General features: G+C 39.3%; 1 protein-coding gene across 3 annotated transcripts in view; it reads left to right on the plus strand.

Annotated features, from left to right (window-relative positions):
* TSC22D1 (TSC22 domain family member 1) overlaps positions 1–19297 on the plus strand; it is a 90682-nt gene that overhangs the window by 66433 nt on the left and 4952 nt on the right. Inside the window, exon 1 of one of the 3 annotated variants that reach the window (XM_059839062.1) lies at positions 8816–9033. The exons of the other annotated variants lie outside the window; for them this stretch is intronic. Coding sequence (XP_059695045.1) covers positions 8948–9033 — 86 coding nt within the window. The 5' untranslated portion in view covers positions 8816–8947. Of the gene's footprint in view, positions 1–8815; positions 9034–19297 lie in introns of those variants that run through there. 3 annotated transcript variants of the gene reach the window in all.

The following is a 19297-nucleotide window of genomic DNA, read 5'->3' on the forward strand; positions in this document are numbered from 1 at the left end:
GAAATGCACATAGGTCAATAAACTGGTATTGCATCCATCCGTCTGTCCTGCCCACTCAAAATGGCTGTGCTCCGAAGAGGAGTGAGAACAGCAGCATATTGTTCAGAGCTCACACGGGAATGCTGCTCACCTAAAAACTCCTCACACGTGTGGTGAACGAATCAGTTGTGATTGTGGAAAGATGGATGTAGGCTGGGTTTTTGCTTTGCATGGTGCTTAACCAACCTGCACTGAAGGGCAGCTGCTGTGCTGGCTACAGGGGCTGCTGTGCTGCCTGAGCTGCAGTGCCCCTGGCAAGACATCCTGCGTGCTGGAGGTGCTTTGGTGCACAGCAGCAAAAGGCAGGACAGCACAGTTCAGGGCTGGATGTGTCACTTTGGAAGGAGCTACCCTAGCATTGTCACCTTAGCCCTTTCCAGGGGGGTAAGATGAGCCATGGTAGGGGTCTTGGCTAATATAGCCAGTTTACTTCTGGTACTTTAGGTTAAAGCATTTCTTTAGTACACTGTATTTGGAGCATGAACTAAAGAGAGAGTTGTCACAGGCTGGATGTTTTTGATCACGTACGTGGAAAAGGGAGCTTGAGAGTCTTCCCTGCTTCCACTTGCCTTTTTATTTTGAATCTTTGCTTCTTATTTTTACAGCTCTCTTTAGTTCAGTGACATGTTTTTCTAGTTTCCAAATCTGTAGTTTGATGGTTTTCCTGTGGTTCTGTTATTTAATATTTATTTTCATGATAAATATATTTTTTAGTCTCAATTGTAGTGTATATAAAACTAATCTGTCTTCCCCTGAGATGCAGTGATACTCTTCCAAGTGCTTATTTTGGTCTCCTAAATATCCTTCATAGCTTTTTGCTCACCTGATTACAGCAATTCAATTCAAGAAAACCATTGATAATGACTGGCTATGCAACTGACATCCCAGTTTCAGTGCATCTGAAATGTTGTCACATACCTTGCCTTCTGACTGATAAGGGAAGAAGTGAAAATATTGTCAGAAAGTCTCTGAAGAAAATGCTTTGTCAGAAGCAGCTAATTTCAGAATTACTGGCTGTTGTTACATAGCCCGATAAGAAAATTGAAGGTGACGACTTTCAGTCTTTTCTGAAGTAAACATTGGCAAAGGCAGTCAGTGCTGTCTTCCAATGCCTGCTAAAAGAGCTAATGCTTAATGTTAGGGTGTTGTTGACACTTGAACTAATGTAGCTTGATCATTCCTGGTAGGCCACTGATCCATTGCAGGAAAAGACCTGTGTGGTATCAGTGTTTCAAAGTGGCAAGGTATTTACTTTGCCGCCTGTAGTGTTACTTCATTGATGCTGTTTTTCTGTCAAATCTCTTTAAGCATTTCACTAGGTTTCATAGCATGATGGAAGTAATTTGTACAAGAACAGCTAACACACAGAGCACTTGTCAGACTTTGAAGTTTCAGTTTTAGCAGCCAGCACCACCTTTCTTTCTTCTGCATTCACAACACTTGCCTTGTGCTGGTCATAGAGGTCCTGGGGTGGTCAAGGACCCAAATGCTTGGGCCTGGTTGAGTCACCTTCTCTTGGGAAGTGTTATGTTAATGGGGGGTTTTATTCTGGTTTAAACATCAGAGAATCACTTTTTAGCTAGATCTTGCCTTGCAGAATTTCTGACCTAATTGAAGGAAGAGAGGCAGGATAACAAAATGTTTTTCCTTCCATGGGAAAATACTTGGCATGGCAGAGAGAACCCCAGTCCATCTGGTCTCGGCAGCTTGCTTAGAGCAGTGAGGGTCATGTTAAAACTGCTGTGCCCATGATACCAAAAGGGCCTGGTAACTCCTGTATGAATTGCTGCTTTTGTAGTGTCTCAGAGGTGATGTTCTGCTTGCCTCCTTTTGTAATCAGGCTGACTTCTTAAAAATAAGACAGTAGCCTTATGGCTCCCAAAGCTTATTGGGCTTGAACTGCTGCTTGAGCACAGGCTGCTCTCCAAAACCAGAAAAAAAAGGAAGAATTTTTAACTCTACAGCTGTCTTCTCCCAGATTTTCCTATCTTGATAATGGTTAGAACTATTATTCTAAATCTTTGATTTACCCTTTAATATGGATGTCATCAAATGCTCAAGGAATGTCTGCTGCAATTTAGTTTCATAAAGCTACAGTATTACTGAAGAAGAATATCATAAGAATAGCTTTAACTGGTTCCTGTTAGCTCACACCTAGTAATGAGTCTCAGTTTGGAGGTTTAGGCAGGACAGAGATTTAGTCTGCAATTTTCCTGTGGGGGTTTTGGATGGACCTTTTCAATAGGAAGCTCTGAGTGTTTCTTCATGGTGCATTTGTGTGTCAAAACTGTGAGGCTCCATTTCATGGACTGTATGACAGGCAACTACAACTTCATAGTATTCTCAAGTTCTCTCTTGTATGCTTATGTTAAATGCTGACATGTTTTGGAGGGCAGGGTTCCTTCCCCTCCAGTCTGGCTGAATTTCTGCACATTCTTGATTTTCAGTGCTGTATTCAGCTGATGTAACATGCAAAATGAAATCGTCAATCCCTCGCAGCAAAAAATGCTGAGCTGTTGTTAGGTGCTCTGACAGTTCATGTTCATCAGGCTTCTTGTTAATCAGAGATTCTGCTGGTTTGTGTTGCACAGGTACTAAAGGAAAGGAGCACTCACTTTAGACTAGGATAGCAAAGCATAGCCAGGGTAGAGACATGCCTTACTTGTAGAAGTGGAAGAGATAGTGAGCTTGTCCCCTGTAGGCTTAATCTCATTTTACTCATCTCCACAGTACAAAAAGCAGTAACCAGTAACTATTCTAATTGGCAGTGTTTGTTCAGTATCAATGCTAACAGAGTTGCACAATTTGAATATGCTTTGATGACATTTGCTCTTCTGTATGATTAAATGACAGAAGTTCAGTGACTTTCAAGTAGTGGAATGCAAAGCCCTCGCTTGCAGATGGCTCACTGTAGTTCTTGGAGGAGAAGACTGACTCCTGCAGCTGCTCCTTCATGCTTGTGCTGGCTTCCAGGTGTTTCTAATGTGTGTTCTTAAATCAGGGCTGCTCTCGAGATTCAAAATCATATCTCTTTGGAAGCCAGGGTGATTGATGCTTCATATTTGATAATTTTAAAAAATGTCTCTTCCCTGGGTAATTAACTCCAAATTAACCAGCCAGAATTTTACCAAAATTTCAGAACTATGTGATGTAAGTAATTTATTGAAAGGGAAATAAATGGACCAGTTCTTGGAAAAAGGTTCTCTTGCATCATTAAACACTAAGTTATTTCTTCTTGTGCAGGAAATCCTCAAGCTGCTGGTTGCTGGCAGGTTGGAGAATACTATAGGAAAGTTGCATTTATCTGCTTGCCTTTTGGGGTTCTCACCTAAATATCTGCCTCTGGCCATGCCTAGAAGTGACTGCCAGGCTAAATGGATGTTTCAATCCAGTGAGATCTTTCCCATATGTGTTTCTTGCTCTTTCACACAGGGAGGATTTCTTTTCAGCAGGTACCAAGATGAAAATAAAAATCAAGTGTAAACTAACAGGCTAAACATGTGCAATTGTAGTGCTTATTTCTGTGTAACTGAAACCCATACCCTTGGTATCACTTGGGGATGACTGTGAGGGATGTATAAAAAAATTCCTCATATGTTCAATTAGGATATTAATAGCTAAAGACTTTTTAAAAATTGCTTAATGATGGACTGAAAGCTATCGTCTCTAACTGCACTTCATTATAGTCATTCAAAATACAAAGATAGGAAAAATACAGCAGAGATTTTTGCTGCTAGCATTTGGGAATGAGATATTTCCCAGTTTGTTGTCCCTATTCTTGCCTTTCACTTCAGTACTTTGGTTTTCACTACAGTGCAGATGTCTTTTTACAGGGTTTTTTTTTGTGCTTTTTACCTTTTCTTGTCATCAAAACTATTTCCTTTGATAATCTGGCATGCATTGCTTTACTCATGGGTTCTATTATTTTTCTGAAGTCAGTTTTAGTTTTTGTGTGCTGCTGTTGCTGACTAGCAGTCTTGCAAAACCCTGTGCCAAAGCACTCCATGAAGATTGGTTCAAAATAGGAGATAGGTAAAAGGGCATTAAAAATCCTGTAGGTTAGGATGCAGTTGATGTATGGGATATCTCCTGTAACAGTAAGCACTGTAACTTCATAAAAAGCTTTCTTTGCTGTGTTTGTAAAGTACTTTTTTAACCTCTAAATATCTTAAGGATTGCATGTTTGTAACTTTAAAGTCTCCAGAAGAGCTTGAGTGTCTGGTGTATTTTATGCTTTATCAAGCACTCAGAGGCACATCTGAATTTTAAATTTAATCTTTTTTTGTTGCATCATGTCAAAATTGATGCTTGTTACCGTAGGTAACTTGTTTATGTCTGTAGTCTAAAGGTTGGCTCTATTTTCTGCTTTGTCATATGGTGAAGTCTGCATTATTCAAACAGTGTCTGAAGGCCTCTATAGAACGTGGAAAGTGAACCTACTAAATGTTTACCCCGTGAAGGTATGGCAGCTCAATCAGTGATGTGTAACACGCTGAGGAATGTGGGCTAAAGTGGTACACTTTATTCAGACTGACATTAACAGTAAATTCTGCTGGATGAATGCCAGGTTCATTCACTTACAGGTTAGATTTAAACTTGGGCTGATGCTTTTCTTAATTTATTTTTTTTTTAAAGCAAAGCTGTCAAGGAGTACCACAAACCAAGAATTTTAAAATAGGCTTCCTCTTCCCCTTTGGGCATAAGAGCTATGGGTGGGGGAGAACCCTAGGTACCCTGATGCTCTCATGCATGAAATCTTGTTTTTTGTTTCATTAAATGTTAAAATTTGCCTGTATCTGACATTCTCATGTACCCAGAGTGATAATTCATCTGTGTGCAATCTGTCACTTTATATAAGAGCCAGGATAGTTCAGGACAAAGGAAGGAAAGCATAGCTTGATGCTGAATTCTTGAATGTGACAGGAGAAGAACGAAAATCCTTGTACTTCAGGCATTTTTCAGTTGCAGCTAGAGGCTATTTTTCGAAGTAATAAAAATATTCAATCTCTTAGATAATCCAGTTGTTTTACAATTTCTTTCTGGTTTCTATTACCTGTAAGTTGTTGACTGCATGTAACTGAGTAATGCTTTTAATTACTTGAATGCACTGGAACCAACTTTGTCAAATTTATGGGAAATGCTTACAAAAAAAATTACGTAGTTGTCAGAATACCTGCCTCTGAAGCAGTTGTGTTTTCACTTTGATTTGTTTTCAGTCTGGTAACTGACAAAGCATATCCTTTGCTGCCTTTTCTGAAGGTGAGAAATGGAATTGATATAGATTGCTCTGGCACACAACCATCTCCCAAATAAAAAGTTGATTAATTTGAATCAGGTGCTTCTAGATCAGTGGTATAGAAATAATTTTCTTTGACATAGCTAAAGAAGTATCATCAAATGAAGTCTGTGAGTGTTGCCTTCCTGTGAAGTCATCACCAGAACTGGGGCTGAAGCATGAGAAAAGGTGATTGATGTTACCAGAGATGGAGCTAGCTGTGGCTTTTCTTTGTGAGTGCAGCAGTGAACTTGCTGCTTTGCAGAATGAAGCAGCTGCATATATGCTGCAGTCCCACATCATGCATGCTTGGGTGTGCAAGCTTATATAGCATTTGCTTTTCACTTTCAATCTGACTCTGATGTGGCTTCTTGTGACAAGCACAGCAAATTACAAGAATTTTAGCAGAAATTTATGAGAAGAATGCTGCAAAAATAATATTTGCATTAGTATATTTTTATTTGTGTTTGGATATTAGTTGATAGTACAGTTATTAATCTTTCATAAATTTTATTCAGTGCTTTAACTTGTGTCTCTTAAGAAATTCCTTTCCCCTCTGTGTAATCTAACATTTAGTGATCTTTCTGGCTATATGGGAAACCCAGATTTGAGTCAGAACAGCTTTGGAGCTGAGCAGTGTGTTATTCAGATGTGCACAACTTACTGGACCCTGTTTCTAACTCTCATGATAGCTGCTAGCTTGATGGAGCTCCTGTTCAAGGGCATCTTGGAATAGGAAAGGAGAAAGTAAAGACTGGAAAAGTTAATGTCACTGCTTTCATGCCTTCCCCACTCCAACATATGTCAGTGTGTATTCATAGTTTCCAGCACCCTGGAAAACACCTGTGAGCAGTGCAGGTACTGTATGCGCAGTAGGTAAGGAGAAAGATGGTTCTCCTACCTGGTGTTGACTGTGCAGCTTTACAGGCAACAGAGATGGCAAGAAGGATGTTAAACAGTGTTAGGAGAATGGCATCTTAAAATCTTAAAATCTTGGTGCAGTTCTTTGGGACACAGACTTAGCTGAGCCTGACTGCCTCTGCTCATCTGTGTAGAATGTCTGACAGAGGCTGTAGCATATCTGATATATGGGATTGTGTAACTGGCAGGATTCATTAGGAGTTATTGCTGTACCAAGTCTCCAACTCTGGAAGGATATGTAAGGATGCCACTCACAGTAAAATTTCTGTTTTGTCTCAGCTTTTTGGAATTGGTTTTGAGCATTCTTCTAGTCAGCTTCCTGCTTTAGCTCTTTAAAATAAACAAGATTTCATGCTGTAAGTAATATTTCATTTTGAATACTGAAGTTACTCAATAATACTGGTCAGACTTTCTCAGTAGTTGTTTATTAGTGTTTCCTTTGTTCCTTGTAATTTTCCATTGAAGCCTGTTGACTTTGATTCACCTCCCTCTTACATGTGGTTGTATCCACTTGAAGCTTTCAAGAGTAGCTCTGCTTTTAGAGTAAACATCCCTCTTTAAGGGCTGTTGTATCAGTCTGCCTCTTCTCCAAGGACCAGGATCCAGGAATACAAGTGCTCCACCATCTGAGTGGTCCCACCTCTGTGCCTTTTCAGTGGGAGTGAGAGGAGAATGCTAAAATCAGCCTTGACTGTTACTCATTCCCATGCTGTACTGAGAGAGGTGGACTTGATATAATAAGAGAAACTTTTATTATAAAGTGTAACTTGTCAGCTTCAACTCCTTGGTGTTAAAGGAACTCCTTGCCTTAAAAGGAACATTATGCTCTGTCCTTGTAAGACAGGTGTACAAGGATCTGGGAATACTGTTTAGAAATATTCTGCCTTCCTTCAGTTAGTACATCTGAAGCTCCATTTAAAGTAGCCAAATTCCCTCCAGGCTTTGGGAATGAAGAACTAATCTCATTGCACCCCTCATTTCTATTTTTTCTTTTCTTTGCTTCCTCACTACCTCCTAAAGAAAATATTCCTTGTGTGAGATGGTAGACTTCTTGGTTCTAAGTAGAATTGGTTTTAACTCTTCCTTCCTCACCCAAGCCAAACCACTTTCTGTTTTATTGTATAATACCTACTTCTCTTGCTGTCAATCACCTCTTCACTGCCTTGGCAAGGTACAACAGAAGTGCAGGTAAATAATATATGGCCATACTCTGAGCCAGCTGACAGAGGGCAGGTTTAGATCAGATAAAAGGAAGCAATTCTTTACTGTGAGAATGGTGAGACACTGGCACAGGAGGCCCAGAGAAGCTGTGGATGCCCTATCCCTGGCAATGTTCAAGGTCAGGTTGGATGGAGTTTTGAGCAACCTGGTCTAGTGGAAGGTGTCCCTGCCCATGGCAGGGGGGTTGGAACTAGATGGTCTTTAGGATCCCTTCCAACCCAAATCATTCTATGCTTCTAAGAACTTGTTCAACCCTTCCATTTGGTTTCTTTCTAATGTATTCTTGCAAGGCAAATCTACTTGAGGAGACACATCTGACATCACTTTAGCAGTCAGCAGTAAGCCCAAATAACATTTGCTAGGCTGGGTTTCTGGTTTTGTCTCTGCATTTGTGTGGTCTTGGTCTGATGGAAGGGTGTAACCATTGTAATCAATGCCCATGCTCTCTGGTGTGGTGGGAGTTCCTGCACACATACTGCAAGTAGCTGGCTGTTTCTGTGGTAAGGGGTTCTCTCTCACTCTGCAGCTTGCCTCTGGAGTAAGGAAATGAATCTTCTTTGCTTCTCTACAGTATACTGTGGGCACTTCTTTTCCCACTGAAAAGCATTCAACAGGGTCAAGAAAGGAAAATACTTATGTTGAAGCCATGTTGGATAATGATATCTGTGCATACAGGCTCATAGTTACATGGCAGAGAGTTACTACAATACACCAGAACCTCATACAGGCTCATAGTTACATGGCAGAGAGTTACTACAATACACCAGAACCTCCTCGTGGCAATCTGTGAGGAAGAATATGCAGTATTTCATTGTGGTTTGGCTTGATCCATGATGAGTTGCTATCTTCAACTGACTAACTAGATACATGTCTCCAACTCTCATCGCTGGTTCTTTTTAAAGTAGCAGTGATGGACAGGATTTGTCTGTGTAAAATATTTTCTGGCAAACAGGCTACTGTCACTTTTGTGTCTAATTAGAATTGCCATTAAGCCTTAGAACATTGATTTGAGAAACAGTACAACTTGTGCTGCCTTTCTCTAAGCAGAATTAGCTACCTGTAGTGAGTAATATGTGCTTCACAAAAAGCGGGAGCAAGTTGAATCAGCTTCAGAGCTGGCGAATTTGGCACTGCTGAGAGAAGATGCATTTGTTTGAGATTTGAAAACGTAATCATGAAGATTTTAATCTCTTTTGATGCTTTATGTAACAGAACACCATGTGACCTCAGGATCTGTGGTGTCACTGTTTGCCCTTCTTGTTTTTCTTGATCATGACCAACCAGTATTAAACTCAGCAAACTCTGAATTGAAGCAAGTGGATAATCTTTAACAGGCAAGGCTTTGCGATTCTTAAAGTGCTGCAGAATTCAGGACCTGTAGTTAATAGTGGAATGCTAATGCTAATCTTACAGCCACCACGGACTGAGAGGTATTTCTTCTGACCCTCCATCTGGGGGAAACTAATCAGCAGGTACTAAAAAGATACATCAATGAAAGTGGGACTTCTCCAGAAACAAGTGCCTGACCAAATAATCATGAAAGTGTTATTCTTGGAACTGGAACAGCATCTGAAGAGGTATTTGTAAAGTTTTTAATATGGAGATGCTTGATTTATTTGTTTTAATTTTTGGGGGAGGTTCCTTTATTTTGTGCAAGTATTTACTACTTCTAAATCAAGGTGCTTGGCACTTGTTAAAACTATTTCAGGCTAGGAACATCATACTGGCTGAGAGTACTGTCATGCAGAGTTGATTACTTATTCAGAGGAAATCTACATTCCTTGAAATATCTTTACTGCAGTATTTAAAATAATCTGTATTATAAAACATGTGCTCTTATACTGCTTTTATTTCTTTTTTCAAAAAATGCTATTCCAGCTATTACAAATCTCAAGTAATGTAATAATAAAAAACAACAGGATTTGAAACTCATTAACAAGTAAATTTGTATTCATTCAAATACTTTTAAATACTTTTCATATATAATATGCACTATCTTCTGTACTGTCACATGATTAAAGGAAAGTTTTGTTAATCTGTCTTGTTAAATGTTTGGAGAGAACTGAAATGCAGCTTAGTCTTCTGCAACCTCCTTTACCGTATTTACAGTGAAATATGAACTGCCTGTTTTTTATGTGGTTCTTTCTTGTGTTTAAAATTAGTACCAAGTAACTTGGTGAATTGGAAAAATTATTTTACTGAGTTAAAAATTCATGACAGTGCAGGGAAAAAATGCCCTGACTCTTCATGTTGCAGAGTTGTTTTTCTGTGTGCAGAAGGAAAATACCCATCTGTGGGAGGGAGCGTGGAATTTGTTCCTAACTTCTGATCTCTGAACTGGTGCTTTTCTTATGCCACACCCTTAAAATCTAAACCCCTTGATCTTATATAAATGTTTACATATATCAACTGATACATTCAGCTTCATATTTTTGTCATGTTATGTTTGTGGTAGTGCTTGTGGAGAACAGCTTTCCTCTGTGAATGGTGTTGCTTTAAAGAATATAAAATTGTACATTGGAAAACTTTTTTAAAAAGTTCAATTTTAATTTTTTCAGTAATTGATAGTTTCTGAAAACATGTTGAATTTTCAAATAAACAGTAAAATTGTAGTAAATTAATCTGAATGGTTAAGGATAAGTATATTCTATCACTGCAATTGATGTGTAATGGGAACAGTTATGTGTGAGCAGCACATGTATACAGCAGTGACTGCTATAATGTATTACTGAACAAGGGAGGTAGTATTGAGGAGGTTGTTTCCTACCATCAACCAAGCTATTCCACGGAAAGGGTAATGAAAAAGTTGTGGTGGAGTAAACATGTAATTTTCTTTAACCTTTTTGCATTACTAAAAGGTTTTATTGTGACTGACTTTTACTGATACACAGAGGAGCATGATGTAGCACCTCTAGTCATAAACCAAAGTCTGCATCTGCTAGCATTATGCAGAAAATGGGGACAGTTTCTCCTGTAGTCTTACTCTGCAAGCTACTTTCTATTTAGTTTTCATTTGCCTTTGTTTCCTCTAGTTTCTCTTGCAGAGATGCTGGTTTTCTCCTGGTTATTGTTCAGTGAATTCAAGTTGGCTGGTTGTCCTGTCACCATAAATAGCAGATGCTAAATGGCAATTGCAAATGGCAGCCTTTCTTGGCTAATATTCTGTGTGACTATATGTTTTTTTTCTCAAAACTGACCCTGCTGGATGCATGGGTCAGATACAAAGAAGCATACAGCTTTTTCTGGTGTAGATGCAGAATTTGAGAGTGGGTGCAGTTGTGTGTGGCCTTCTGGAGGAAAGAGAAGCAATTCTAGAGTCAGGCATCTCATTTAAAACTTAGAGACTATGGATACAGCTGTTGAGGATACAGCTGGTGAATCTTTTCCTTCTTGCAGTCCTTGGTCAAGGGCAGTTTGCAGTATACTGTGAAGGACTTGCACTCTTAATAAAATTAAATACTTTATGCATATTTTGCATTTTAAGTTTGGCTGCCAGAATGAAGTCCAAGATTCAGAGTTAATGCTCTGGAGCTCTACCAACTTGTTTTGGAAAAGCAATCCCTAATGTCTATGTGCTGCTGGGGAGCTGTCTAGCACTAGACAGCTGGAAATGGTGATTGTATGGGTGTGCAAGAGCTGCAGCCTCTTGTGAAGTGCAGACTGCAGAGAGGTGGCTGTGTCCACTTGGGATGTACACCACCATCTTTCCATATTCATACAGAAAAGAATAGTGGTGTGGCATCCTCCATATTTCTTTTTGGAACTTGATTGGAAGTGCAGATGGGAGGGCATGGGGAGATAAACACAGGTCAGAAGATATTTCAGCCTTTGCTTATGGCATAAACTGGAAGGAGAGAGCATTGGGTACATCTCCTAACTCTTAGGATGGGTAAAGTGGGCTGTAGTTGGTTAAAATACATGAATAGTGAAGGCAGGCATGAAAACATCTGTCTTGCTGTTATATTTAGGTCATCCCTATCGGAACATCAGTAATTTAAATTTATTAAAAACATACCTAAGTGATGGGCATCTAGTCTCTGACAGGTGGACTTGGCAGTGTTAGGTTTTACAGTTGGACTCAATGATCTTAAAGATCTTTTCCAACCTAAATGATACTGTGATATCAAGGGATAGAAAACTCACTGTATTTATGAGCTAATGTTCTTACTCTTAAAAAAAGAGGCTTAAATTCATCATTAGGTAAATATTAGGTAGTTGTACTCTAATATGAAAAAGTAAAACAAAAGTCTAACAGCCCCTTAAAACTAGTGTATTCTCTATTTGAAGGTATTTTTTCCTATCTCAGTCCTCCCAAGGATTTAAAGGATCCTTTCAAGGACCTCGACATCTTTGAGTCTATCAGTATAAGTAAATTCCCTCAGCCTCGGAATCAGTTTAATGTTTCTGTTCTACCTACAACAGTTTATTGATGGCTTGTTTTAAGATGCAGAGTTCTTCAGAAATAGGGCTGAAAAACGGGTTTGGGCAAGTCAGGAGCCTATCTGAGTGGCAGCAGTGCTACCCTGTGACTCAAACATTCACTTACAAATATTTTTGTTTGTAGTTGTCATGATTGCTTGTACCTGAGCTGCTGATTGATGTGACTGTCCACCTGGTGAGGGCCTCTATCAATTAGTAGTAGCTGGGAACAGTCAGAGGGGAATTCCCCTGTTCTGTATCTTGTGTGAGAGGAGGCATGCTTCCCTGGATGGGAGGTTGCCTAGTGTGGGTTTTAGAAAAGATCCTTCTGTCCTCTGTGCTTGGTGGACAGCAGTGGTTCCTTGGCTCTGTCAGTGGAGCTGGAAGAGGGAATTTAAATTCTGTGTTGCAGTAGGGATTTTCTCCCCTTCCCATATATTGAGAGTAGTGTGGAAGCTCGTTGTGTTTTTGCTGTAGAAGAGTGGCTACTGGGCTAACCCTGTATAAGAATGAGGAAACAATTCCTGGGAGCTGTTTTGGACTCCATGCATTTCTAACTGCATTACTCAGACTTCTGATACTACAGTTACTTTGGTTTTGTTTCTGTGGGGATTGGGTTTTGTTTTGAATTGTTTTAAGCCACAGAGCTTCAGGATAATGATAGCGGTTTCTGGAGGATGAAGTAATTGTTTTTCAGAAGTGTTAGGTGCCTGACATAGTATACACATGAGCCTTGGACCTTATATATTATATACAAAAGACCCTTGGACATCTAATTAAATGGTTTAGGTGGCTATCCACCAAAAAACATGCATCAGCAGTTTTAGGGAGAGGACAGGAATGCTTCATAAACAGATGCCACTCGTAAATGTGGCTGTCACTGTGTAAAGACGATTACCCAGATACTGATTAGGTATGAAATGATAGGCTGCAATCTTTCCTTTGAAAGTTGTGTATTAAAAGATAAAGAGATCGTCTTCTGCTGTTTGCAGAATGTCTGGCTCAAGGGCAGCTAAATGTGGTGGTGTGTGCCCTGCATGGCCACCTGCATGGCCACCATGGATCCAACTGTCTCAAGGTGCTTGCTGCCTTTAAGCTAGACGATGCTGTCCTGTGGAAAATTAGAGCTTCTTACTGCCTGAGGTTCCTTTACAGGATCAGTAGGGTACTGAGGAAGGCTGGCTCCCATTTAAAGGAGAACCAGGACTTCAGGATATACAGCCTTTTGTAGATGACCTGGACCCATGCCAGCTGTTTGCAGTCTCTGGCCTAGAAGGTGCTCCAGGGAAATGTTCAAAATATGCTGAGCCAGCACACCTGTGTTCTGTTCTCTTTGTTTTGCAGTGTGGCAGGGTTTCAAGAAAGAAGTGTTGTGCTAAAGTAGGTAATACACCCCTAAAGCCACAAGGCAGTCAGGTCAAATTATAATTTTGATCAATCTGTTCTTTAAGTAATTTTTAAGTTTTGAAGCATACCTTATTTCATAGTCTTACCTTCTTTCCCGGGTATCTTGTATTCTATTTCAAATCAGTATCACTTTACAATTAATTCCTTCAGCAAGGAGAGTGTAAATGGAGATATTCTGTTGGGATTTCTGTGATTGTGAGTCAGCAGGATTTGTGTCTCTTAAATCACTGAAGCTGTGCCTGCATTAAGAAGCCTGGGAGTGCTTTTCCACTACGGAGTTGAGCTGTACCTGTTTCTCAATGCTGTACTGAGTTTGAAGCATGGGCATTCCTCTCATATGCTTGTTTTCACCGATGCGGGGAAGGTCACAGGGGGAAGGTACAGGTTAGCCAGGAAATTATCCCACAAGTGCTCAACTCAGTGGCTGTTAAAAGGAAAGTAAGTTTTTGGAGTACACTGCACTGTGCAGTAAATCAGATCATATTCTTACTTGTAGGTAGAAATTCTCCCCATGCTTCCTGAATCGCAATGGAGGTACATGGGGCTTGATTTCTAGAAATTAAAATTTCCATTCAGGTAGAAAAATACCTTTAAATAAGCTACAGTAAATTCAGCCTGTTAAAGTACAGTTCTTCTTGGATGGTACAGAAGGTCTTGATTTTTTCCTGTATTTTCTTAGGAAGTCACCCAATTATGATAAACAGTGGGTTGTGGCATTACTAGAGCAGAGTATTTTGACCACTCAGAGATTAAGAAATACGGCATTTCAAATTTGTGTAATATGCATGCATTGGAACCAGGGGAGTTAATCTTAAAATCATTTACCTACTTGTACATTGATACTGCTGATACACGTGAAGCCATTTGCTGGTGATTGCAGAGACTGAAACTGTGGGAATGTAAATGTGCAACTGGATAGAGGTCGATTGTCTTGAAATACTTACTGAGGAAGAAAAGTGGCACTGAACTCTGAGCTTATTGTCTTGATTTTTCTATATGTGTAAACAAGTTGCAGGGTTGGGATTTTATTATTATTTAACAGAATGACCTTAAAATGGTTCTGCACAGCAGGGTGGTAACGAGGGATCTGCTACCACAAAAGCTGAGAAGTGGCCGATTTTCATCCTCGTTCACGGCAGATCGGGTTCTGCATCCCGGGTGCTCCTTTCCCACACTGAGGACTTACCTTTTGTTTCTGTACTTTTCATCAGTTGTTCTTAATAATTTCTGTAAAAGCTGGGGTAGGGAACTTTATTCCCAGCTTCCTGAAGACCATAGGACAACTCTAGTTAATTGCAGAAGTTTTGGCTTTTTTCCTAGCAACCCTGAGTTGGCTTCTAGTGTGATAGGCTTCTGTATGAAACATAGGCTTAATTTCAAGTGTTGCACCAAAAAATGGCCATCAAAGGACAAATGATATTCAGTAGGAAAAGTAGACCAGCTGTTAATGCTATATAAATACTTCTTTAATAAGCGTGACTAAATTATTAGCTGATCCAAGATTTTCAATATAGTTTCAAGGGTAACAATTAGAAACAGAGGAGGAGGTGGGAAAAGAGGAAGGAATGAATTAAGGAGTTAGAAAAAAAAGCCATAATGGGTGTAAACTTTATAAGGAGCTGGGGACAGGGGAAATGAAGAGCCTCAAGATCCTCCATCTCCCCCTTCCACAATTAGCAGTGCTCAGTTAGACATAGTTTTCCCATTTCATGAGACCTGGTGTGGCTTTCCTGCAGCTCTTAGGAAACAGAAAATAATACAAGTTCAAAAATAATAGGAGATGACCCTTCTTAGTTACAGGTTAATTTGGCTGGTTTTTAATTTGATAACTAAACCTACCATGTACTATTGAAGGTAACCTTCAATAGGGGTGGGTGGGTAGCTGTCAGCCACTTTCTTGTTGTCGCTCTGGGACTGTTTGTCCCCTGGGTCAGAGATGCTTTTTAATACAGAGACTTTCATCTTTCCAAATGCTTGTCATGTCAGTATGCCAAAACACTCCCTATACTTGCCATGCTTGTTATGTTAAGTGTAACTTAAAATGCTCCAGTGACTCTTTCCTTCCCTCTTCATTTAATTTTGGAGTATGTGGTTGAAAAATCTGTTGTGCAGTTAGGATAAGTGGGATTAAATATTTGTGTAAGTGGTTTTTACTTCAGGGTGTTCTTGCCTTTGAGAAAAGCATTTACACATGAAAGGTACAGAAGACTAGAGAATTGAACACTCTTTCTATGCATTAAATCTTTTATTGAAGCCAAACTTCATGTAGAGGAAAAATAAATTTGGGTTGTGAAACTTAAAGGTTGTAACATTTTATCACTCTTTTAAATATGCTGCATTATGGCACTAAACTTCTTTCCCACATCCATCCTGGGAACAATGTCAGCATGCAGTGTTGACATTGTGTGGAGCTTTCTGGAGGAAAGAAAATATTCCTGGCTCAGATGTCTCACTTAAAACTTTCAGGATGCTAACATGTTGGTGGATTCCTTCCTTTTCAGTCCTTGGTCAAGGGCACTTTATGGGATACTGAGGAGGAGGAGGGCTTTCACCTGTAGTAAAGTCAAATATTTCACACCTACTCATTTAAGGGTTTCTAAAATCAGGAAAGGCTGTGATTCCCAAGATGCATGTTACTGCAAATGCATAACTTCTTTAAAGTGCAGTAGCATCTGGATGTAATTTCAGGTTTTGAGTTATGATAGACCTCAGCTGGCTCTGTGAGGGGACTTTGAAACTCACTGGATATGTACAGAGCACAGACCTTCATCTCAACTGCATTGCTAGATGGTAATCTGTGGATGATCTCGGGAAAGGGGATGCCCTACATCCCTCTCCAAGCATCAAAATTGCTTTAAGATGGCTCATATTTCCCTGCAGAGTTCTCTCTGATGGGTAACAAGTGGGTCATGTCTTTGTTTGGCTGTATCCAGATACTTGATTATAGACAGTATGTTTTGTTTTGTCAGCATTAAAATTGGTAGAATCATTATAATTCTCATTAAAAATAACTAGGATTGACTTGGTAATTAGTTGGCTGTCAAAGAGAAAGAGGAAATCCTCAGAGGAACCAGTGAGAACCTCTCCTTGTTTTTCTTTTGATCTTACATGGTTATCTTCTTGCTTTAAACGCAGCCTTCTCTCTCTTCTGCAGAGCTCACAGCGTGATACTTCTGTGTATGCACTGTGATCAGAGATACTGTCAGGTTATTTCCAGAGCCCCAGTAGGGTGTGTGTATTCTTTCCACTAAATATTTATTTAGTTATGCTTGCACATCTGGAAAAAAAGAAAAAAAAAGTAAAAAAAAAAAAGTATTTACAAATACAGCCCTTCATTTCACTGGCATATTGCACAGCTTTCCATTTTATCTGTTTTTCCTGGAACTAAACCCCAATTTCTAGCAATCAAATAAACTAAATTATAGATGCAAATAAGATTACTATGGAGGAGGAAAAGCTCACATTCACATTTAGGAAAACTGAGAGAGTACTGTCTTGTAGAAAGAGCTTTTTCAATTTAGCAGAAGTACGTAAATTGAAATAACTGAATTCAATCTTGAAATAAAACAAGTCTTTTGGAGCTGAGCAGTAAGTTCTTAGTGGCTTGGTTTCTTTAAATCAAGATCTTAACTAAAGGTTTGGAGCTGGAAAAGGAAGTTGGCTGAGATTTTGTGATCTTTATTTAGGCTATCTGAAGATGGGGCTTGTGTGGGTGGGGTTATTTTGTTGGATTGTTTTTTTGGTCCTTAGTCTGTTAAAAATATTTATGATTTACTGTGGGAAAGTTCGTTGGACAACTTCTCCAGTTATGTACCTTTACTGAGATGAAGAAAAAAAATCATGGTCTCTTGAAATAAATAAACCTTTAGTCCTTGAGGTCAAGTACAGCCAGAGCTTGCTTTCTCAGTTATTAGCTTGGCACAATTTTGCATAAGTTGGATGCTGGGAGGATTGCTGTCAATACACAAAGAATTTTGAATCTATGAATTTTAAGGCAGAATGGTACTCTGCCATTTATTCTCCATTTTTAGATGCCAAGTGAAATGCACAGTCAGATGTCAGGTAGAATCTAATTACTGTAGCCTTTTCTTGAGTAAATAGCAGATTTTATTTTTAACCTCCTCAGTACTTGCATTCTGCAGTTGAAAGCTGTAGTTGAAGTTCGCAAGATCTGAGGCTGTCTGAGTGTAAGATGAAAGTGTGCTGTGACAGCAATTGCTGTTCTTCTAATATGGTTTCTGGTGTGGCATCTTTGTAACATCATCAAAAGATGAGATTTATTTTATGTTCAGAAGATGCTTATCGAGGGCTTTTAATGTTGTCATCTGAAGGGAGCATACACTGACAAGGTACTTTAAAGATAAATGTTTTAAGTTAAAGAACTTTTTAACACGCATGGAGAAACATGACAAACCAGACTTGCATAGAGACAAAATGATTCTGTGCTGTAGTTTACCTCATTATGTGCTTAAGATGAAAAGCACTTTCTTCAAGTGCTTAGCATGAATAAATTGAGACGAGGAAATTATTTAGTGGGAGCAACAATGTTTAAGAGATGAAATATTACAAAAGGTGACACGTGCTAAAAAGTCTTTGACTACTGTTTGTATGTTTCATTTAAGAAGTCAGTTTACTTGAGGATCAAAGATGCTGGTGAGCTACTCGTTTGCTGTATTGTTCTCTACCCTGCTGATTTCTCAGGAGCCCATCTCGAGTCCTTTTCTGTTACTTTATGCAGTTTGTGAACACCTGGGGGGCTCTGTAGGTACACAGGCTTCCAAAGCATGTGCTAACAACATGAATTTTTCCAACCCAGTGCAGACCTAGAGTGTCTTAACCAAACTGAGGAATTCTGCAGCCTTTTTCACCTCTACTCCCAGGAATTAAAGCTTTTCCAGGAGTCGAATATCATGTATTATCTGTTAATGAGGTGTTAAAATAGGTGGTTATAATGTTTTGAGTAACACAGTAGTAATGCTGACGCCCTTCTAGAGGAAAACTGAGTTTGGAGAACTACCTTCCTTAAATCTTCCATATACTTTCTTATTTTATAAATGAGACATTTGTTAAAAACAACAGCAAAAACCCATCCTTAGAGTTCAGTCTGTCCTTGTCAGGCAAGTATGTTGAACTGAGAACATCAGCGATAGTGGTGCTGTCCCCTCCTCCCAAAAAATTTCACCCCAATTTTGGAGATTAAAGTAATTTATTTCATGGGGTTTTTTTAATTCCCTACATGATCCACTTTCTCAGCCATAAAGGGACACTTGCGGTTTGCTTTTTTGTAGAGTGGGCAAAGCAGAGCACAAATGTTAATATGCAGTCCTACTTACGCAGCTGACAGCTTTCTGTTGAATCACAACTCTGCTTGTAGGCATCTAAAAATAAATGACAGGTTTTTTTTTAAAGCCCACTGAAGTTAATGGAAGATGGTTAATGAGTTTAGTGGGAATTTGATTTAGGATCATATGTGTTATCTCTTCTTTGTGAAGATTAATATAGATTAAAGATGGCAGTGTTGTTAATTTAGTTTGAGAATGGTATCATTTTTCTGTTGTAAATGGAACAATGGCATTTGATAATTATCAGTCGATATGGCAGAACCAAAAACCATGTTCGAATGAATCCATGACTTTATTTCTACATATATAAATGAAACCAAATAACAACAGTCTGCTGTCTGTCCTGCAACAGCAAAGCAGGACTTTTCAGGATACATCTGTCCAGGCCTGTGAGTTTGCTATCTTCAAGTTCTTTCTAAGAGCCTGATTAGCAGTGATAGGACATAGCTGGTTTTGCACCTACTCTGCCCTTTTTCTGACGAAGAACTACAAGGCACAGAGGTTGTCCCAGAGCTTTTGTCCTACTGCAGTTTTGTTAATTGTGCTGAGTAACTGCCATGGGGAGGAGTCATTTGAGACATTACTGATTTTGAAGCCCAACCTCTCATAAAATATGAATTTAGATCAAGTCAAGGAGTTGATAGAGATTCCAGTACAGATGACATGCTGCTGG

This window comes from Haemorhous mexicanus, chromosome 2 (genome assembly GCF_027477595.1).
Source record: "Haemorhous mexicanus isolate bHaeMex1 chromosome 2, bHaeMex1.pri, whole genome shotgun sequence".
In the NCBI taxonomy this organism is placed as follows: domain Eukaryota; kingdom Metazoa; phylum Chordata; class Aves; order Passeriformes; family Fringillidae; genus Haemorhous; species Haemorhous mexicanus.